The 24,800-nt window shown below is 37.6% G+C and overlaps 1 protein-coding gene across 1 annotated transcript in view; it reads left to right on the forward strand.

Moving 5' to 3' along the window:
- Window positions 1–34: 34 nt before the first annotated feature.
- The window catches only part of LOC131851655 (glutactin-like), a 38,842-nt gene continuing 14,076 nt past the window's right edge, over window positions 35–24,800 (forward strand). The window contains exon 1 of the mRNA XM_059202175.1: window positions 35–113. Within this exon, the coding sequence (XP_059058158.1) occupies window positions 103–113 (11 nt within the window). The 5' untranslated portion in view covers window positions 35–102. The remainder of the gene's footprint in view (window positions 114–24,800) is intronic.

Here is a 24,800-nt window from a genome sequence, read left to right on the forward strand (position 1 = left end):
CGCAGTCGCGTCTTGTACCGTTCATTCGTTGCGTACGTTCCCGCGCTTTTTTGACGTTCAATCCAGTGCTTGCCGAACGGACATTATTTTAAGTGTTTAAAAATGGAAATGAGGTAATTATTATTTTTTAATTTGATTGATAAAATAATTTAGACAATGGAAGACTTGTACGAATTTACAGAACATTTTATGATATAATTGGAGTAGAAAATGCGATTTATAAAAAATAAGTTTTTAATTAAGTACTGTTTCCTGCGATGTAAAATATATATTACTCGCTCAAAATATAAATTTCTATAGATCTTTCTATAAGTTAAATATTATATTAGTTTAGGAATCAAGCAAAAATTAAATTAGCTCCATTTATATACATATATTTGTAGTATTTTAGATATATTATTATATATTATATATATTATATGTAATTATTATTATATTGCTATTATATAATTAAATTTATATATGTACACTCTGATAATAAAATTATATAGACAAGTACAATACAAACATCAAACGCAACTTAGTTGCAATTTTATGAGCGATAACGTTTTGAAATCTTAATAAGCAAATCTTTGCTACGATTGAAATTTACAAAATTAAAATATAAAATGAATGATTCAATCTTATTATTAAAAAAAAACAAATACTCGAAACTAACTTATGCCAATATATGATGTAATATTTATCAATGACTAGTAGAATTTTAATTGAATATCTCTCTTCTGATTCTTTTTTTTTACTAAAATAGATTAAATAATTGATACTAACAAAATGGACTATGTTGTCTGACAATATTTTTTTATATACTTCTATAGACATATATGATAATTAAAATATTTTACAATGAAGTTACAGCAAAATCAAGTAAGTGGCAAAAATTGTTCGATAACTTATAATTTCAAGTCACCGTGTGCCGATTCATTCACTTTCTATGTGACAGTCATACCTAACATTACATATTACATTCTAATATGCACTTACAGTGTTATTATCAACTAGTATAATTACACAGTACGAGCTATCTGGTATTAATGCATACGTACATCTAGGACTACATAATACAGAGATAATATCTAATATATAATAATAATATTAACCCTGGACAATTAACACAACACCGTCTAGTCCCACTATAAAATTCTCGAGCATGGCTTGGCCGATACTTAAGAAAGTTTGTGTTTTTTTTTATTGGGTTATTTGGGCTATTATCAGATGTTTGTAGCACCTGTAGCACTGCGACCTACATAGATCTATTGGGCTCGCCTTTTTCCAAAGTTCGCTACCTAGACCCGTCAGGGACAAGAATTGAAGGATATTCTTAGAAGCGATGGGTTTTATCTCCTCGGGAAAGAGTGTAAACTTTCCAAAGGAGATATTTCGTTTATGCATGAGTGGGCTACAACCACAATGGATGTGAAGCGGCGTTTCCTCTTCAGTTTGGCAGAATCTGCAGATTCTTGTCGTGCATAGGCCTAGTTTAGATTTATGTACATTCAGTAGGTCTGATTTACGCACGAAAACTATTTTTGATTCCCCTAAGTCGTGGTCCACCCCAAAACTCTGTTCTTTATTTTTTGGACAATATATTTTTTATAATTCGGCATTCAAAAATAGATAGATACAACACAAAATTTTTACCATTTTACCATCAACTGTTATTCTTTAATAGCGATTTTACTACTTTAATAATTTACATCTTCGGTAACTCATTTATTTGCAAAACAACGTTTGCCGGGTTTTTTAAATAGATATATTGATTCAAGAGGAAGGTTTATATATATAATACATGTACACCCGTGCGAAGCCGGGGGCGAGTAGCTAATTACTAATATAATACAGATTTCGGGATCATATGACGTTTTTTCGAATTCCCAATGTTTCGCAGATGTTACACCATCTCGATTTTGATCGAACTCAACCTGTAAAACGTGAAAATACCGTTATTCTTTTACTCGATTCTCCGAGTGTCTTCGTTTATTTGCATTTACTTATGTACTTTTAAATTCTATATGTGCTAGACAGATATAATGTATTTGTATTCTTATTTTGCATAATTAATACCCAGATATTGTAAAAAAACATTGAATACGCAGTTTTTTTTCATTTTATTTTACTCTAATACTGAATAAGATACGCTAATAATAATGGCCACATAATATTTTAGTTATACTAATTATTTTTTACAGCTCTGTCTACAGTAATTCGGTAAATATATCGATAGAGAAGTAGGAACAGATTAAAAAACATAAGTAGAAATTATAAATTTCACAATTACCCGTCGAAAGTTATTTTTTTAAACATTGCAAAATGAAAACTGCGTATTATTGCGAAATAACTTCCTACCGTATCGTTTATTTCCAACTGATTTCGAAGTGTTGCGTGAATGAATTTAATTTCCTAGACGGTTGACGACGACGAGATCCGCCGGTGTTGTATGAAACATCGTAACTGATCGTAACACGCGTAACAATTATTTACACGTTCATTGTACTATAATTACTGGCAACATTAAAAAAATAATACGACAACAATGTATTTTATATCGAGCCATATGAATGTGTTAATCAGAATATTAATAGCAACACTTTGTACACCTTTTTACGAATTTTGCGCGGACTATGATTATGAAATTTCGCATACTAATAGTTTATATAGAGAAGTAGTGCAGATTGCTATTTTTTTTTTAATTATGCATAAAAATATATTAAATCAATAAAAAAAACCTTACCATGTATTTGACACAGACGCTCAGATGTACTCTTTTGTTTATTCTTAAAATCTGTGGTCAAATTGGGAATAGATGAATATATTTTTGCTTTAATTTTATTTGTCTAAATTCTTACTGGATGTAAAACATAACTATAATTTGGTTATGGTCTAAGTGGTCTGTAGTGGTGGTATTAAAATAATTTCAACCATCGGGACTAGTAGGTACAATATACCTAATAATTTACACGTTCATTGTATCGAGGCTGTAATTACTCAAAATTAATTGTTGCCAATGTAACTATGTTTAGAGGAGATGGTTGCGGATCTGGTGAATGATTAATTATAGAAAATTTCAAGGTTTCAACATTCCCCCATAAACGAGGAGTCTATAACTGAGCTTCGAGGTTATGTCACTCACGACCTTTGCAATTTGTCACTCAATTCTAATGTGACAAAGTAGTGTGGTACCTGAAGTGTTATTAAATACAGTATTAACTTATAGATAAAATTTTCGTGTCACAATGTTAGTTACCATACTCCTCCGAAATGGCTTGACCGATTTATATGAAATTTTATATGTATATTCAGTAGATCTGAGAATCGACTACTATATATTTTTCATACCCCTAAGTGATATTGGTTGTGCAACCCTAACATTTTATTATTGGGCAACTTTTTAAAATATATTTTATGGCATAAAAAACACATTTGGTCGGCAATGCGTACGTGGCACCCCTGGTGCTACGGTAACCATTAACCATCAGATGGGCCGTAAGCTTGTTTGCCACCATAGTAGTACAATAGTATAAAAAAAAACATACAACCCTTAATTCGAGGCCAGTTACTATAATTGAAGTGTATCATCTACCCGTATATATTAATAAAGCTAGTTTTTATAAATAGTAATTAGGGAAGTCGGACATTTCGGTGGTATAGCTATAAATATATAAAAAATACAGAAGTTACGACTTATTAGGATAATTATCGATTATAGTTGACAGTATTATAATAATTAATATTATGAGTTTTGACTATTCACAAATCATCTTGCAATAGCTCATAAAGTGTCAGTTAGTTACGTCACCGGTCAGTATCCACGGGTCACAGATGGTCACAGCTGGGCTCAGCTCAGACGAGCAAGATAATATCGCTCGTTCCGGTTCTCGGTGAAAATGGTGTAAACGAACTCATCGATTCTGATAATGGGAAATTATTGTGTTATACAACAAGCCATCAACAGCTATAGTTTGTAACTTATATTAATACTAGTGGTCGTCAAGTGGTCGTAATTCGAGCAATTAGATCTTTGAACCAGCATTAACAAAAAAACAAATCTTCTTAAATATATATAACTCAGTGACTGACATAGTGATCTATCAACGCGCAGCCCAATCCACTGGACGGATCGGGCTGAAATTTGGCATGCAGGTAGATGTTATGACGTAGGCATCCGCTAAGATACATTTTGATTAATTCTACCCCCAAGGGGATAAATTAGGGGATGAATTTTTGTATGAAACTTTGTCAATTTCAAACCGATCGGGCTGAGACTTTGCATGCATAAAGCTACTATGATGTAGGCATCCCCTAAGAAAGGATTTTGATGAATTCCACCCCTAAGGGGATAAATTAATGCGGGCGAAGCCGCGGGGGTAATATATACATGAAAGCGTGTGTGTTACGGAAGGAAGGATGGACTGTATTAATATATACACGTTCGAGCTAGCAAAAATATAAGGTGGCATAAGTGTGTGTGTCAAAATATAAAATTCAAATATATATCAAATACATGGCAGTGTGTGTGATGTTTTATTTTTATTGATATAATATATATTTTATCCATAATTTTAAAAATATATTAGTAATCTGCATCTTTATATAAATTATGAGTATGCGAAATTATGTACTTCTCTGTCTGCCCAAATATTGTAAAAAGGGGTTCAAAGTTTTAAAGCTCACGTATTAATATATAGATTAGGTATTAATATTATTATCTCAGATTGTAAACGGCATTTTTTCAATGAGTGATAATGGGATGACGTCCACGATCCTCCGTCAGAATTTCGTCAAAGAAATTCAAACGGGGATCGAAATTACGACAGCCTGAGCCGCGTTCCGATCTCCTAGAGAGGCCCTCATACTAAAGTCAGGCAGGAGTTGCCTTCAGCCTCTATATAGGTACTTCCGCGGGTTTGAAGTGCCTGCAATCGCCCCTTATCGTTCGATGAAGCTGAAATGGTCAGCTGCGGCTAACAGCATTAAAATTGTTGAAAAAAAACTCTCCGACTCTCGGAGCGGTGACAAATATTAGTGTGTATTTCTAATCTCTGAAATGGCTTGACCGATTTTGATTGGACTTTCACCAGAAGATATTTAGGCTTATATATTTTTTTTAATTGTGAAATTCCACCCGGACAAAGTTGCAGCTAACAGCTAATGTTCAAATATAAATATACAGAGACATTTAAATAGGTGTATTACAAGACTCATTACGTCTAGATAATCGCCATTGGTATGCAAACGATCGCTAGACAATACAAACAGACAACAGACGCACTTATGTACTTATAAGTCTGGTATGTACGTTTGTGAGAAGTTGAACTTGTTACAGCATCTTACGTAATCTCCGCTTGTATTGCTTTCCTTAAAACCTGACTACGGTAGCAAGTGTGTTGCAGGTTTATAAACGACTAGCTGACCCGTGCAACTTCGTCTGCTTTTATTTTCCCACCTTTTGCAATATTTTTCATTGTACCTCCGCTGCTATTAGTCGTAGCGTAATGTTATATAGCTTAAAGCCTTCCTCGAGAAATGGACTATCCAACACGAAAAGAAATTTTCAATACGAGTACTACCAGTAGTTTCTGAGAATACACGTTCAAACAAACAAACAAACTCTTCAGCGTTCTAATATTAGTATAGATTTCGAAACGGATGTCTTCAATTCGACATTTAATATAAATAACACTTTTTTTATTAAAGAGTTTCAGTTATTACTCAGTGCTTTAGGCCTGTAGCACTGTGACCTACATAGATATGTTGTGCTAATCCCCTTTTTTAGAGTTCTGCATAGCCCCGTCAAGACAAGGGACAAGAATTAAAGGATATTCTTAGGCGCGATGGTTCTTATACCACTCACTATAGAGTCTGTACTTTCCAAAGGAGATATTTCGTTTATACATAAGTGAGTTAAAACCACATAGGATGTGTAGTGTTGTTATAAAAAAAACACTTAATTACTGAATAGATTTTTTATATTTCCAAATATCAAGACAAAAACGACTCGGTAGTGATAATGTAAATAATTATATCCTGACAATTTAATTACTATTTCGTTATTAAACATGTAATTGATCCTACAACAAAAAGAAACTTTTATTTCAGTATTATTCAAGTAATTATTGATTAATTAGTGTCATAATTAATTAGTCAAATAATAGTTATATGGAAACGTATCCTACACAGCTTCCGAGGTAACCGAACATCCTGATTTCTAGCCTAAACGATCAGCTTGAACAGGGATCAGTACATTGACGTGATTAATGCAAATGATTTCCTTACTCTCCATTTATCTGTCAGTCGGACGTGCAATGTAATAATTACATATACAATTACACCACACCTATAATATGTTTAATACTTTGCTATTTACGGATGTAACGAATTTGAAACATAATGTATTATATGCCGGATTAATTATTGGATGTTGTAGTACGGTTATCCTCACCTATGTAGCGTTATATTATATATGATGTAATGAGGTGTCGCTACATAATTTATTTGTTTACTGTATACAGATGTAATAATTGTATTATTTATTGTACATTACTACGTTTATTTGATAGTGTACCACATGGCTTATTAGTAACGCGTACATTCGACATGGAGTCGTAACGTGGGCTGACTTTACATTTAACTTAAATTTATGTCAACTGGAGAGGTAAATTGGGAGAGTTGCAGAGTGATGCCAGAAATATTACAAGTGTAGGCATAATGTCAACCTACTAGAAGATCCTGGCCTGTCTAGAACTACAGTGGGTTCTATACTAGAACGTGTATCTAAAGCTAATAGTAGCAAATTGAACATTAGTTATATGATATGGTAACATTGTCTTATATATGTTAATACATTATCTTACACTGCGATAATATTATGCTACTAGGGAAGGGGATTGTTAGTAATGTGGACTGATGATCTTATTGCTAGCAATGTACCATGTCAGGTTGACCTCCACGCGGTTCCCCCTGGAAAACATCGTGATAAATTCTTGGTGAATTTGTGACGATGCGCTAACTGACCTGACCTCATGTTCATCTTATCATCCTCCACTGGTGGCAGCCAGCCTAAGCAGTTAGCACAGGCGGGTGCATCATGTCATTATTTGCCATAAAAAAAACTATGCTACTCTACATGATGTTTTGTTTTTTTTATTTCTTTTTAAATTTAGGGACTTTTGTACCATCTAAGTACTTGTCAGTCCCATTGTACCCTAAAACTAATCACTCCTACATGATATGTGTAAGCTGAGAGTAAGATTCTGATAATTGGACTTTTTTTAATTACTTATTAATAAAAATATTTTGTACTTATTAATAATAAAATGACGTGACTACTTGTAATAAAAGATATGGAGTTGAAACGCTGGAATTTTCATTGAAAGGCTTAATATGGAACTTACTTATTGTTCTAAACAATTTAACCTTAGTATTTTAAATTGAATGTTAAAATTTCATGTCTTGTCGCCACTTTAGGTATTTTAAATGCTATTAGTCTATAATTTAACCTTATATGAGAAAATAACAACCAAATTTAAGGACGTTGCGTATTTAGACAATACGTTTCGCAACCAAATGCTTTATATTAAGTATCTATTTGACATAATAATCATCTTTCCTTAAATAATGTAATATTTACATTACGGACAATCAATTACTGACAGACTGACACTGGTCATTCACACACCCCTAAGAGGGTGTAGGGGTCAAAGAGGGTGAAGGTTGGAGCCTCGGGGCCAACACCTTTTGCCCTAGTACCAACTCCGGGGGCTATAACTACTGATTAGCTGGATTCTAAGCTTCTTAAGGCGGGTTATTTAAAAAATTTAATTAAGTTACAAATATAACTTACAAGACTAACTGTGGCACTCAGAAACGTCAAATGGTTACTTAAGCAATTCCTTAATGTAGATTTAGATAATATCCTACTCAGAGACAGCTCATGGTTGATTAAGAAATACAATTAAAGTAAACTTAATCTAAATTAAGAAGTAGTGCGATTTTTTTTATTGAGGGTTTTGGAATATTGTCAGTTGCTCAGACCTATAACACTGCGACCTGCATAGATCTATTGTGCTCGTCCTTTTTCAAAGGTCAGGGACAAGAATTGAAGGATATTTTTAGGAGCGGTGGTTTTTATCTCCTTAGAATAGAGTGTATACTTTCCAAAGAAGACATTTTGTTTATGCAGTACCCAATACTCGGGGAGAATATTTTAAAATGTTTTTTTTACTTTTAAAATGAGAAGAGATATTTTTTTTTTTTGAGTTTTTATACTTTTAAAATAACAACAAAATTTAAGGACACCGCGTGAAAATGCTCAATTTAACAATAGACAATATGTTTCATGACCAACTCCATATCAAATTGACATAACAGCGACCAATTACTGTTAGTTACGAAAGCAGCGCACGCGCATCCATTGAGGCGCGGTGTATCATGATGGACATAATGTGACAGCCATAGTTCCAGCCGGGACCGGTCAGACTGGACCGTGACAGGTCACTGTTGGCTAATCTTGACACCATTGTGACAGTTGTTTGACAGCTTTTGACAGCCTTGAGCTACTTATGGATGCGGTGATTACTATAATTACGGATGTTGCGTATCCATGCCATGCACTGAGGTGCATCGTGAGCTTTTTGTTACCGTTATGGGTTTATAAAGGGTATTATATATTTTTTTTGGATTACTCTAATTCTGCTGGCCGCAGCTAGCCCTTACAGCTTCACCAGACGATAGGGGGCGAGTGCTGATGGCACTCCAAACCCGCGTAAAGACTTATAGAGCGGCTGAAGGCCAACTTCTGTCTGACGGATACGACCTTAGTCTACGACCTTAGGACACGACTAGGTTGTCATGATTTCGATCCCCATTTAAATTGGATCAGCGGATCGTAATCATAAATTACCAGACTCAAATTTTATACAAAGTCATTTCTGTTGCTTGCAGTTTTTTATTTGTTTTAATAATAACCCACGACAATTCACACAGCGCCATCTAGTCTCAAGCTGTGCGAAGTTTATGTTAATGTTACGATTATGGTCGAAGTAATATATCTACCTAATACCACAGATAACATAATATTACATGTAATACATACCAACTTCGTAGATTATGGTATGGTATGGTATGGTATGTTAGACTCCATTCTCCGCAATTAGCCTCACATTCGGGCCGTTGTGCGTGTAGAGCCAGACTACTAACGTAGCCAGCCAAGCTCCTCCCAAAAGCGCAGAAGACTCCTGGTGTCTTCGCAGGCTTCACGGAGCGACCTCACCGTTCCGAGGATTTGTTTTCGTTGTTCGGCCACTGCCGTGCACTCCAGGATTACGTGAGCCGCCGTTTCTTCAGCTTCAAAGCAGCCCCGACAGAGGGGGCTGTCTGTAGCATCAATTTTGTATAAGTGTTTGTTTAAGGAACAATGGCCCGTTATTGTCCCTATCATTATTTTTAGGTTTTGTCTATCTAGATTAAGTAGACGTGTTGTTAACCGATGGTTCGTTTTTGGAATTGCCACTTTAGATTGTTTGCAATCAGTGGTTAGGTTCCATCTGTGGTTTTGTATTTCGGTGGATCTCTGGCGAATCCAGGTGCGAAATTGCGAGAATGGTATTGGCATGAGCGGGAGGGGGCCTGCAACCACCATGCCGGATCCTACTCTCGCTAGTTCGTCCGCGGCGTCATTGCCATATGATCCGCTGTGCCCCTTTATCCACTGGATAATTACTCCGTTATGCGTTGCAATTTTTTCCAGGGCGATGTGGCACTCGATTATTAGTTTGTTGTTGGATTTTCTGTTCTGTAGTGCTTTAAGCACGGCTGCACTGTCCGATATGAATTTAATGTTGAAATTGTTGACCCCTAACCTGTATACAGCTTTTGCTGCCTCGGTCAGGGCAACACATTCGCACTGAAAGATCGAACTGTGTTTGCCGAGCGGTATAGATATGTTCATGTTGAGGTCAAGGGAATGTGCCCCAGCTCCTGAACCGTTCTGTGTTTTGGAGCCATCTGTGTAGATGCGTAGTTCATTTACTGCAGATTGGTCCCTTTCCTCCTCCTTCAATTGTATTTGGTATTTCCTGTTAAACGAGTGGTATGCTTGAGTTCTGTCACACGGAGCGGCAATCAAAGGTTCATATTCGATTGCTTGGTTCAGGATGGTTGTGTGAGAACTGTAATGGTTTTTGCCCCATAGACCAAGATGGTATAATCTTGTGGCAGCTATAGCTGCTTCTTGCTGTATGTATAGGTCAAGGGGTGTAATGTTAAGGGCTATTTCCATTGCCATTGTTGGGGTTGTTTTCATACATCCAGTAACTGAGGAGCATGCAAGTCTTTGGAAAGATCTTAGTTTGTTGACTGTGGTCGTAAGTTTCGACCTTGTCCACCAAACCAAGGCCCCATACACCAGCATTGGTCTTATTACTGATGTGTATAGCCAGAGAGTTATTTTCGGGGAGACACCCCATTTATTACCAAGCATTTTCCTGCATTGATAGAATGCAATTGTGCTTTTGTTAATTTTGTGATCAAGGTGTTTATTCCAGAGAAGTTTGCTGTCTAGTATGACTCCCAAGTACTTGACCTCCTCCTTAAGTTTAAGCTCTGTATTAAAGAGTTTCGGTAAATTGAAAGTACCTGGAGCTCTTTTGTTGGTGAACATGATGAGTTCTGTTTTAGAAGGATTCACGGAGAGTTCATGGTTTTCGCACCATCTCTCTATTGTTCTGAAGGCTTCTCTCATGCGATCGCATAAGGTTCCCTCAAAATTTCCTGATATAAGTACGGCAATGTCGTCTGCGTAACCTACCGTGTAGAGGTCGTTGTCGTTGAGCTCCTCAATGAGTTCATTAACAACTAAGTTCCACAGGAGTGGCGACAGGACCCCTCCTTGTGGACATCCTCTACTTACGATCCCACGTGTGGTAGTGTTTACGGTGAACTGGATTGCACGGTTTTTCAGCATGTTGTTTATCCATTCTATGAGAGTTGTTGGTACTCCATGTATGGTAAGAGCGCGACTGATACTGGTAAAGTTCGTTTTATCAAAGGCCCCTTCGATGTCTATGAAGGCACCTAGGGTAGGCTGCTTTGAGTTTAGCGAGTTACCAATGCGACTTACGACGCTGTGGAGTGCTGATTCCGTTGATTTGCCTTCACTGTAGGCGTGTTGGTTGGTGTGCAGTGGTTTGTTTATACATATCAGGTCTCTGATCTCTTTGTCGCAAAGCCTCTCCATTGTTTTTAGTAAAAACGATGTGAGACTAATTGGTCGAAAGGACTTGGCCTGTGTGTAGTCACCTCTGCCAGGTTTCGGAATGAAAATTACTTTCACTTCACGCCATTTCAAAGGTATGTATCGGTGAGCTAGGCATGCCCGGAAAAGTTGAACCAAGTGTTCAGCTATTATGTCACCGCTCCATTTCAGGAGAGCCGGAAAAATACCGTCTAGTCCTGCAGCTTTGAAAGGTAGAAATGTGTTGATTGCCCATGTAAGTCTTTCTCTGTTTATTACTCTGCTTGCTATCTCCCAGTCCGAGCTGCTGGTTGTCCTACTTTCCTGGGAATTCCATGAGTGGTCATTGTCCGCAAGGAATCCTGGGAAGTGAGTTGACAGTAGTAGTTCGCAGGTTTCTGTGTCATTTGTTGTGTAGCTATTATCCGATTTTTTAAGACAGCCTATTGTGTGTTCTTTCTCTTTGGAAAGGCAGGCCTTCACTTTGACTGCTTGGTTGTTATTGTCTATGTTGGTACAGAATCGCCTCCAACACTCTTGTCGTCTGTGGCGAATTAGTTTTTTATATTGTTTCCTTTTAGTTGTGTATTTGTCCCAGTCACCTTGTGATCTACTGTTCATAGCTGCGTTGAACAGTTTCCTCAGCTTCCGTCGATGTTTCTCTAGTTCGAAACACCACCAGTGTTGCCTACCTTTGTTTTTGGGTGTGGTAAGAGGGCAAGACCGTTCGTAGCTAGAGGTAAGTATGGACGTAATGTTGTTCGCATAGTTGTCTAGTTCCGTTCTGTCAAGGTTGTCAGGGAGGCAGAGTTGTTCCCCTACGTAAGCACTAACTAATCCTATGAATTTGGATTTGTCCGTGTTCCGGGGTATCCGTCTCGGCTGGGGTTTTGGTAGTGATATGTCAATAGTAAAACGGATCCATCTGTGATCGGAGCATGAAAGCTCGCTGGACACATGCCAATCACGAATGGACCCCGAGATGCCTGTTGATGTTAGTGTTAGGTCTATTATGGTTTGTGATCGGGCATTTATGAACGTTGGTTCCGAGCCCTTGTTTTGTAGAGTGAGATTATTACTAAGAATAAAAAGAGCTAATTCCTCACCTCTGTTGTTCGTCTTACTGTTGCCCCACAGCGTGTGGTGCGCGTTGGAGTCAGTGCCGACGACCAGCTCCAGCTTCTCCCTCTCACAGTACTCAGCCAGCTGGCCGAGCTCTGGTGGTGGTATCTCCCCGTCGCTCGGCATGTACGCTGAGGCGAGGACGATGTCGGGGAGGTGTGCTGCACTGGTAATTCTTACTGGTGTTAAATCCCTTGAACAGAATTCGTTGATTAGTGTTGTTTGTACATGGTTGGGTAAGAATACGCATGTTCTTGGTTTACTTACGGAGGTATCCAGTATCACTTTTCCTCCGCTATTTCCGAGACCACAAATTTTGTTCTTCCTGATCCACGGCTCTTGGATCAGGGCTATGGTCTCTGCGTTGTTCTCCAGCACTCTGCGAAGAGAAGCCGTCGCAGTTTGGCTGTGCTGGAGGTTGCACTGCAGGATCTTAGTCTTCCCGTAGGGGGAGGAGTAGAGGACGCTATCGCTAGCTTCGCTCTCTCCCCCTCCGCCGGAAAGCACTCTTCATCCAGGATGAAATCCGGAGAAGGTGGATCCTGCACTTCCATCGCAGTCGGAGTTACTACTCGTTCTGCCGCAGTTACGGGAACCACTGTCGACGTTGTCGGTTTAGGATCCGTTTGCTGCTCAGCAACTTTCGTAACTTCCGACTGTTTAATATTTGGTTTTGTTTGATGGGAACCATCTTTGTCCATGAAGCGAACGTAGATGTTTCCCATCATGTAGTAAATCCTTCTTTCCTGGGCCCTTAACACGTCGACATCAGTCTCAGGAATACGGAAGAACAGACAAGTCCCTGGTGGGTCTGTCCTGATCCTCTCGTGTGTCAGGGTCCAGGAGTTCATGTTTAGGTTACTGTTCTGTCCCGAAAGAAGTTCCCGCAGTTCTGTGGTGTCCCCGGTTTCCCCTGGAACGAAGAGCAGGCACGGCACCTTCTTCGGGATGGCCGATTGTGGTCGAACGACTAGGCTCGAGTCTTCCACTGGAGAGGCCATGGTTTGGACGGTCTGTTCTAGCCAGGCTCTGGTGAAGTCATCCTCGCACCAGGTTTTGAGGACGCCATCCGCAAAATGAGCCTTGCCTCGGAATTTCAGGTCCTTTCTGGTTTTGGCTGGGAGTGTCAGGTTGGCTCTTATTTGTTGCCTGAGCCTCACCTCAATCTGCTTCCTGAGATCCTCAGCTTGGTCTTGTGTTAGGTCAGAGTAGGGTTCCACCATGACCGCAACACAGAGTTCGTTGGCTCCGGCAGGTACCGTGTGGGTGGCAGCCGCTTCTGCGTATGTCATAGAACCCCTACCCGTCGCACCAGCGGTTCTGGGTTTTTTACCTTCCCCGGTTGGTGTGACGGTGTCTTCTGGACGTGTACGCTTTTGCGGTCTTGCCTCGTTTTTTGGGTCGTTGGTCCTGGGTTTCTTACGGCCTCGCGGTTTCATGCTGCGCTTTTGTGTGCCAGCAGCCAGAACGGCCCTCGTCCCAGTTGCAGGTGCACTGGGTCCACTCGTTGACGCCTCCCCTTTAGGTTTGGTCGTCGCTGGGCAGGACCCGAGTTGATGCCTCGCAGCATCTACCGCTTCTGCGCGTTGTGCCGCTGCCTTGGCTCTGGCTTTCATGCGCCGCTTCTTGGAGGCCGATTTGGGTTTTATTAAGGTGTTCCCTGGTTGTTTCGGCTTTGATGGTGATTGGATCGCGTCTTTCAGTGACGTCAAGTCCATAGCCTGGTTGTCCGATTCGGTCCCTGATGCCGCTGAAACAGACATCTCCTCCGATTCCACCTTGAACAGTGCCGCCAGGTTCACCTCGGATGGCTCACTCGTTGACGCAGCCTTATTAGGCGCATCGTGGAGTGAACCCTTCTTTGGTTCCCCTGGTGCGGCGACTATCTTCGGCAGAGAAGTTGGAGCTGCCTTTCTTGGCGCATCTTTGGTCGACGCTACTGGTACTTTACGGAACGCAGCCTGGGTTGGCGCATTCCGCTCAGTCACCTTTTTCGGCGTGTCCCCTGACGCTGCCTCTTCCAGCGCATCTTTGGATGATGTGGTTGGTACTCCACGGGACGCAGCCTTGGTTGGCGCATACCGATCGGTATCCTTCCTCATCATCTCCTGCGACGCAGCCTTGCACGGCGCATCCTTGGATGACGTGGATGGTACGTCACTGGACGCAGCCTGGGGTAGCGCATCCTGTTCGGTACCCTTCCTCGTCGGTTCTTCGGACGCAGCTTTGCTCGGCGCATCTCCGGTAGAGTGTCCAGGTGCATCAAATGACGCGACCTTGATTATTGGTCGTTTTGGCGCATCTTGCGACGCAGCCTTCGATGGTCGTTGCTTTGGCGCATTCGTAGACGCAGCCTGTTGCTTCTTGTTTTTTGGTTTTATTGCCTCTAGATCCATGAGTTGGTTTTTTATATACTTCACCTCAGGAGCTCTCCACCCTCCACGGAGCCCTCACTTCGGGGACGGCATTCGTTCCACGAATGATCGCCAGAGCTACTCCCTTGGTATAGGTCCAGCAGGCTGAGAAGTGGACGAGTCCGCACGCAGCGAAGCACAGCGAGGACACCTACCTCACGAGACGATGAGGCAGGCTAGCCCCAAAGCACCGCGCCACGCCGACTGTCACCCCCCAGCTCGCCGAGCCTCGCTTGACTGCCCGCTTATGGGGAATCGCAGCCGGTTGATCGTGGTTAGCTACTCCACGACCGCCCGTTTGAGAGGAAATCCAGACCGAAGAGGTGTGTTGTGAGCAGCATACAACTACAGCCGGTACCCTGCTGCACTCAACCGCCAGGACTCCTTCATCCCTCCGTACGGGTCACCGCGCACGGCACAAACACGCGGGAGGTCATTACTATCCACCTTCAGTTTTTTGCTCGATGATGGACACGCAAGGACATGACCTCTTCATCCCTGCATTTGTCGCCCGGTAGTTTCGGTTACGTCTATTTCATAGGGAACTAGACCAATAACAGGGCGGCAACCTCGTGAAGGATATCTACCGAACTTGCCTTAAGGATCTACACGACTTGCGCTCTCCCTTAAGACCGCGCCTCCCTACCGCCTCTGAAGGAGGTGGTAGAGTAGGCCTGCGTCCATATCTCACTTTTTTTTTAATGAGATATGACTGCAGGCCCGCCCCACTTCGTAGATTAATTGGACTGTTAATTAAATATGTCTCGATCGCCATGATTACAATATAAATAGATACCAACTACAGTAAGCCGTGTTTCGGTATGACTCAATATCTAATTGTCGAGAAGTGCCTACTTTGAATTTAACGTTCCCGTGTGAACTTTAGGACAGAAGAACCTGTAATAGGTACATATTATGAATTTTTATATAAGATTACATTTAATGTTATATAAAAGTTCAATATAATTCATAACATACTTTAGTATTCGAAACACACAGACACAAACATACTGAAGCTGAATTTTTAATATATTTGTTTATGCTTACAAATATTTATGTTAATACATATAAATTAATATCTCTATTAAAAAATACACGTTTATGGTAATAGGGTGAAAATTCAGGGTATATTAAAAGATCATATAAAAAAATTTGACTAAACAGTAAACAATACATTTTGCAGCTATTTTTCATTAGCCCTAAATGAATACGAGTGTATTCATTTAGGGCTAATGAAAAATAGTTTACGTCCTATATTCAGACCTACTCATATATGAACATACATTTTCTCGAGATATTTATTATTATCATATATATGTGTGTTATGTAAGTTAGGATCACTGCCTTATTCTTTAGTTTTTTGTTTATGCATTTGATATTAAGGTGATGTTTCACTATATTAATAATTTTTGTATTATTTTTTTATTGTTTTATTCACTTTCAGTCACTGATTAAAACAACTGTTGCCGATGGCAACCTTTTTGATAGTTTTTATGTTTTTTATATATATTTGAATTTTATATTTTGACGTTCTGTTTTTATATACCGTTTGTTTTCTTATGCCATATTGTCTTTATATTTTTGCTAGCGAGCTGATTACACCTATTTTACCTCACCTAGGAACGTGTCTCATTTTTAATCAGTCCTAATACAGTCCTTCCTTCCGTAACAACAACTAACGGTATGTGATTACCGCCGCCCACGAGCGCCCGCAACACCAGAGGAATTGCTAGTGCGTTGCCGGCCTTTTAAGAAGCTCTTTTCTTGAAGGTTTCAATATCGTATCGGTTCAAAAATACTACGAATGGAAGGTGATACCCCAATGTGACGCCAATTATGCCTGGCGAAATGTTTCTAGAAAACCACACTTTCTGGAAAACCGGCATTCATCCAGATGATCAGGATGGTGTGGACAAGTATACTAGAAGAAAGAAAGCAGATATAAACTAAACGATACACTGAACCATTTTAATACTTGTATGTTTGTCTCACGCACTATGATCGCACAATGAAGTCAAGCGTACTCTTAAGAATACGAGTTAATAAATTAATCACAGAAACACAAAAGCCTCTAAGTATCTACTATAGAGTCCGCTCTAAATATATGTCATTGACCGTGCTTAACCACTTTGTAGCATATACATAATATGGAGAATAAAGAAAATTAGTAACATGTCCTTATTGTCCCGTCTTTATTCCAATATTTGTGGGAGTCTTTATCTTCTACTAATCCTTATTGGCTTTCATATCAGAGCTTGCTCTTCTTATATTATGAACTACTCCATAAGACAAGTCCCTTTATTGCTTGTAAATCATATTTTTTTAATACCTAAATATCTCTTTTTTTTACATATGTAGTACAAAACAAAGTCGCTATCGCTGTCTTTTCGCTTATATCTTTTAAATTACGCAACGGATTTTAATGCAGTTTTCAGCAATAGATAGAGTGATTTATTGAATAATTAAAGGTTTATATGAATAATTCATGTTTGTTAATAGTATAGAAGAATCTGATACGGGTCACTAGTATATTATAAAATTCTCGTCAAACAGTGTTTGAAACAAAACTCCTACGAAACGGTTTGACCGATTCTTGTTTATTTACTTTTTTTATTTATTACTAATATTGTTTTATTATTATTGCACTAACATAACATACGTTAATAGGTTACTAGTTCAAAACAAAGTTGCGTCGTCGTAAAGTAGATAAGTAATTTATTAAACACATGACGCTACATCGAATATTTTGTAATGTGCGTATATCCCGGGGCGACTGTACACCGAGTGCCAGTTGATTGCTAAATTCTGAATAAGATTTCCGTATAGAGCAGCATGTTTATTGATACAAACCTGTCCCAACATGTACCTACTGTGTAATCTTGATAGTGTTCATTTATTCTGTACGTACCTATGTACCTACTATAATACACCTGAATACAGTTTAGTATAAAACAAATCAAATTAAATAAAAAATCATTTATTTTTATAGGATATTTTGGCCGCTTAACTTGATGTTCAGTCTAGTTCTTCGTATTGTTATTTTTTCCGTACCGTCCAAGAAACGTAACTGAAAAAGCCTCTTTATATACATCTATAAAAGTGTCTATATCTAACATTACAGAAAAATCCCGTGCATGAACTACTATTGCCGTGGACATTTGTCAATTAAGTAATTAAGTAAAGTGCTACGTATGCTAAATCTCCTATATAAAAATAAGGAAATTACTCGTTAGTACGTTCATATTTTATTCGCTACATATATACACGTATCTACCATTTGTCCCATTGTGATAAATCTTTGCCAACTTATTGCTTTTTTTTACTACGATGGTGGCAAATAAGCATACGGCTCATCTGATGGTAGACAGTTACCGTTGCCTATGGATGTCTCAAACATGCTTATGCTTGCAATAAACGTTAGGGTATGTTCATAAAACTACGTAACTCGTTTTTGACAATTTCTTGTCAAAATTGTGTTACCTTCCCTTCCTCTGTCGTGAGATGTCGTGAGATTTAATATCCGACTCTACTCTTTCCTCCCCGTCTGTGTGTAGGTAGGTACATCAATGAATTCCAATGTAGGTGGATTATTTTTTTATTGTTGATAATGGAATGGTACTCCAGTCTTTGCGGTTTATGCTGGCTGGACACAAGTGGAGGATGATAGATGAGTACCAGGTCAATTAGTCCATCGTGACAAATTCACCAGGAAGTTCTCACGATAGTTTCCAAGGCAACCTCGTGGCTGTCAACCTGATATGGTACATTGCTAGCTATAGGTTCATTAGCGGACATTACTAACAATCCCATTCACCTCTCAATTGAGGTAAATTATATCTTTAAGTACACAGCCGATAATAAAAATAATATTTTTTTCGGTATAACAAAACACAAAACAGTCAATAATTAACTTCAATAATATACTGATGTTACTTAACTTACTTAATAATAAATAACACACTTAAGTACATTACGTATTTTATCCAAGTGCCTATATGTAATCAGTTTAATTAAGTAGGTAAATGAACACGTGGTAAAAACCTGACACGTGCAAAACATTCACGTATGCACGTATGTGTCTGCGCAATGGGTGCGCCCGCCGGCGCATTAATCGCTCAGTGTCTCACATTAAACTGCATAATGATAAGACCAGGGATGCCAAACGTACGAGAAACCTACATATATTATATACACACAATACAGTATATAATACTAGCTTTCACTCGCGGCTTCGCACGCATAACTTCATTACTGGCTGCTGGATGGCGCTGAAAATGTTTTATTTTTTATAAAAAAAAAATGTGTTTTAAATAAAAAGTTCATTCTAATACCTCTAAGAACATCTGTACAAAATTTCATGATGATCGGTTTTGCAGTTTTTGCGTGAATGCGTAACAAACATACCTACTTTAAAATTTATAGTATTAGCAAGGATAAACATAAGAATGCAAAAGGGGGAAGGGGGTTGTTAGACATAGACACCTATATAAGTAAACAAATAATTAAACTAACTTTTATTTAAAAAACAATAAGAAATTCCATCGAGTTTCTTGCCAGTTCTTCTCAATTGAATCTGTATACTAAACTGGATAGTAGGGAAAAAAATATCAAAGTTCATAATCGGCTAAAGTGTGCTATGTGAATAAATGATTGTTGAATTTGAATTTGACCGCAGGCTCAATTCCTCGTACAGCACGCAAAGGTTTGTACGCATGAATATGATTTTTTATATCGATCTGGGTATTTACTAAGTATGTATTTACTAAATTTAATCTTAGTATTTATGTTAGTTATCTAATACCCCTAGTAACATACTTAACAGATATTATATCGTATATTTATATTTTCTCTGATTAATGTTATGCCTTCAAATGATTGCTATAAAATTGGCAACCCTACATAATGTAGAGCAGACCATGTTCTAACACGTGGGGCATAACTTCAGACTCAAGTACATAAGGGACTATATGTGTGAATGAGCGCATTATCGTTATTGTGAACTAACTGTACCTACGACTTCGCCTTCATTAACTTTCATCCCCTACTTCACCCCTTTCCACACTATGTTTTGAGGGCAAATGCAAGATATTAATAAGGAATTATTGATTGTAAAGAATGATTATATGGTAAAGGAATTTTTAGCTGACGAATTGTAGGAGCTAAGCATAATCTACAGAGGACTTTATTTCAAATTTCATTAGGATTCATTTGGTCGTAACAAACTGACAGACGTACGGACGCTTTTCGCTTTTGTGATATCAATGTGGTGGAATGAGTCATCTATCAAATAGCTATACCCTTTAGACAGGGTCCATGTGTGTAGTGTTATTTTATTATATTGTAAATTAATTATTTTTATTATAAATAAATAAATAAAACATAGCTCAATTATGTTCCCGGAATACAATCAATTATAATGTAAAATTTTATTAAAATCAGTAGAAATATTCAGTAGTAAAATTCATACATACGTAAGGTTTTCTATTCTATATTAGAACTTCTTTTTAAGAAGGTCTAATAAATAATATAGAAGGAAGAAGCAGATGATGATGATGATGATTAGACCTTCTTTTAATAGACTAATAAAAATTAGTCATCCAATGTAACATGCTCTGATTATAGACATTTTATAACTTTATATTTAAGTATATAGTATGTATAGTCTATATAATATATCTAACAATAAATTTAGGATATATACATATACCTATATTATGTACATTATAAAGCGGTAAAGTTGTTATCTCTGGGCGTATCTCTGAATGTACTAAACCGATTTTGAAAATTCTTTCAGTGTTATATAGCCCATTTATCGTATATATAACATCAACTATTATATATCAGTACGACTAATAGGAGCTGAGTCAATTCGGGGAAAATGTGACGCAGTTGAAATTGCGTGGGTCAGCTAATAATCAATCAAATATTGTTAGCTTAGTCACGATTTTGTCAATAGATAAGCTTTCATATCATTAAAGAACATGACACAAGCAAATATCCAATTAATGATTACGGATTAGTTTTATTTTCAACTAGTGACCCGTCCTGGCTTCGCACGGATGTATTACAAATCAAATTTCTCGGCTTGTTCTATACTACAACACGCATGTATTATATATATAAACCTTCCTCTTGGATCACTCTATCTATTGCTGAAAACTGCATTAAAATCCATTGCGTAATTTAAAAGATAAGCTAGCAGACAGCAGTGACGACTTTGTTTTATACTATGTAAAGATTTTCACGGGTAAATAAATAAATATTGGCACGTAACGGTGAATCTAGTTCACATCCAAGCCACCAGGAGGCGGTTGCGTAAGTTACGAAAGTGAAATCCGAAGTGGTAATGCGGTATCAACACGCGATACAATCACAAGACAAACATACGGCTACTGTTTGGTCAAGTATCAACATAATACCATGACTGAGCTTTTTACAAGACATGCCGCGTCATGTAACGAACTCTAGTGGCAATATGTAACAATTATATCACACCTTGATACTTGAGTAGTGATTTGACAGTACGCGTGTACTACATTAGTTTTGTAGGTTAATGTTTTTTTCGAATTATACTAATGCTGTTGACCGCAGCTGGCCTTTATAGCTTCACCAGACGATAAGCGAGTGCAAATGGCACGCCAAACCTGCGGAAGGACTTATGGAGCAGCTGAAGGCCAGCTCCCGCCTGACGGATACGACTTTAGGCTGAGAGCACCACAAGAGGTTCGAACCTCGGGTCAGGGGCGCAGGTTAATGTACGAAAAAAACTAAACCTGGAGTGGTACGCTATGACTTTGTCTATGCATCTGTTATTTTGTAACTATTTAGGCTGATGGCTCAATACCTAAAAACTTAATAAATTTAAAAATAAGTATATTAAAGTACGGCATTTGAAATCCGTCTATTTATATTTTAAAAACAACTAAAGCCATCGATTTGGATTTTAAATAAATAGTTTTGTTACACCAAGTTATATGCTATCAGCCTAAACACAGGGAAAAAATAATTTGTAAAAATATTTCTACTTTCTTTGCAAAAATGATTCGGTGTTAGGCCTACCAGCTTCGGTAATATATCATAAGTAGGTAATTTATTTAGATAATTTTATTTATTTGCACACTAGCTGACCCACGCAATTTCGTCTGCATCATACTACTTGATTATATTACATTTATCATTATATTTCGCCCAATTTACATAATATCTTTTTAAATCATAGCCCACGTGTTATTATGATGTATAAGCTGTATTGATGTAAAGTTTAATCGGAATCAAATTAGTAGTTTTTGTGTGAAAGACTGACAAACAATCATCCATCCATTATTAAAATATATCGAGTTTATAATATTAGTAAAATTACAATAAGAAATATAAAAAAGATTACTTGCGATATTTTTTGCCTGAGTGGAGCTTACATTCCGAAGATCACATTTTGTTTATATATAGATTTAGTTAGGATATATATATATATATATTTGACGTTTTGTTTAACCCTAACTTAATGTCCAGACTATGTAATATTATGTTATCTGTGGTGCAGACTTACTGAAATGCTATTTCAGAAAGTAACGGTTGTTTAATTTAATTAGCGTTACAGTTAATTACAAAATAGACACTTAGTCAATTAAGTTATAATTCCAAGTATCTATTATTTATCTAAATAACTTTAATTTGTTTCACAACAGAAACTTTTTACAACAATCAGATGCTAATTAAGATACTATTATACATAGCACATTGGCGACAGCTCGCGTACCGGCTGTTTTGAGCCTATCATTATATCTACACTATATCTACATTATCCGCAAAGATCAGAAACGGCCTGACTCTATTACCTTGATCTCGTAGAAACTAAGAAAATTGTTAGTATTGGAATACCACGTGTGTGGATACATTGGCACCAAGTTATATACCTAGATCGTCCTCTCGTCCGTATATATCTGAATAACACATAGGCTATAAATTTCACGCTCGTGAAACAAGGGTACAGCTAGTACTGAAACAAAATAACTTAAACTTTACGATTTTAAGACAGAACTATAACAGTTGAGTGTAAAAGTGTATCGTTATCTATTCAGAATTTAATTACCATTATTTGTCTATGAATAATGCTTTTCAGGAATGAAACTATAAAGTTTTCATTGCGTTTGCCATGTATTACAAAATTATAATTAGTGCTATCATATAATTTGTTTTTTTCTATTGCTGTAGATGTCCTAACGCTCGTCGAATAATTTAGCAAGTTTAGTAAGTCATTTGCACAATATTAATAATGTACATAATTGAGTATTTTTAATTCGAAACAGATTAATCATTGACCGTTGCAATAACTGTAATATTCCAATATCGCTCAGTTTATTAGATACGCACGGTCTGTTTATGAGATTTGAACTTTCATTAATAACTTCAGTTGTGATGTGGAGAGAATTAAAATTATTATTACGACAACATTGATTAAAACTGGCGTAAGATCTAGACCGGGAGTTGCAAGATTTGACAATGAAATCTCGTCACGAAAGCCAGACAAGACAGCTCGTGCCGTGACGGAAACAATGAGCAGTGTTGCCACTGTAGTGGTTTCACCGCTAAATCTAGTGGATTTGACTCTCGCTTCAGCAATTTTTTGGTACTTTGGTTAGTGGATATTTAAGGGGTATATATCGGACAGGTAAACATATTTTTTTAAATCTTACATTATCTGCAAAGCACAAAAAATATATTTTTGTGTAGAAAATTGTATTAGTTACTTTTTTTTAAATACTCCCATGGAGATTCGATGATTTCGCAACTGTTAAAGTAGGAGCAGGGACTGCTTATATTATAATCTGTGGTGCGATATTTTTAGTAGTCTGAGTTTGTTGAAAATTATATTAGGTACTTATGAGACTACACTTTAATACATTTTCCAAAATATATAGGATTGCAGGAAAAAATGACTTTAGAATGTATTGTTGTTATATTTGCATTTCTTTTATTGAAGTATCAATTGAATTACGTTTAGCACGAGTTTTCAATACTAATACTACTACTATACTGTTTTAAATATATATATATATATATATTAATTATAATTTAGTCATTTTTCTAGTCCTTTTTGGTATTCTGCCTAATTTGGTGGGCTTGCCCAAACATTGTTGGCAACACTGACAATGAGTAGCTTGCACCTTGCTCTCGCGCACCATACCGGTTCGCTCTATAGGTAACACCTGGCTATTATGACAGTGATTTGACCTTGTCATAGAGTTTTCAATTTATGGTTTTTGTTGTCTTCACGGCGATTAGTTAAATTAATTATTTACTTAACCAAAAACAATGTTAACATCTTTTAATTGACAGAATTAGTCATATCGTCATTTCAGGCTGTATTCAGCCAATGATGTAGGGGTTTCAATGCCTTTCACCAATAATAATTAACTGATTTAAATATTTATTTTTACATACATAATATATGTATATAGAAAACACCCAGACTGAAACAAACATACCCATGAATACAAATGTTTGTACCGTACGAGGAACCGACCGCGCGACCATAGCGTTATCAGGTGTGCTAAACCATTAGACCACCGAGGACGTCAAAAGTTATATTGTCTGTTTATTGCTCATCAGTTTTCACAGTTCTTTTGTTACAATGATACTATAGACTACCGGGAGGGTAAATGGGATTTTAGTAATGTGGGCTGATGACTCCATTGCTAGCAATGTCAGGTTGACCTCCACGCGGTTCCACCTGGAAACCATCATGACAAATTCCTGGTGAATTTATCATAGTGGGCTAACTGATATGACTTCATGTTCATCCTGTCATCCTCCACTGGTGCCCCGCCAACGTAAACCGTTAGCGCAGGCGGGTGCACCATTCTATTATCATCAATAAAAAAATATATATAGACGACCAGTCTAAATGTCCGCAAATTTGTCCAATCTGGTCACGGTACAATACATAGTACTATTAACACCTTTCGCAGTATATTGCAATTATTATCACAACGGTTAATACGCAAGTTTCTATTTCACGGCTGGACGGTTTTGATGGA

Source organism: Achroia grisella, unplaced genomic scaffold, assembly GCF_030625045.1.
Source record: "Achroia grisella isolate CSIRO2021 unplaced genomic scaffold, CSIRO_AGI_Agris_v1 utg794, whole genome shotgun sequence".
Classification (NCBI taxonomy): domain Eukaryota; kingdom Metazoa; phylum Arthropoda; class Insecta; order Lepidoptera; family Pyralidae; genus Achroia; species Achroia grisella.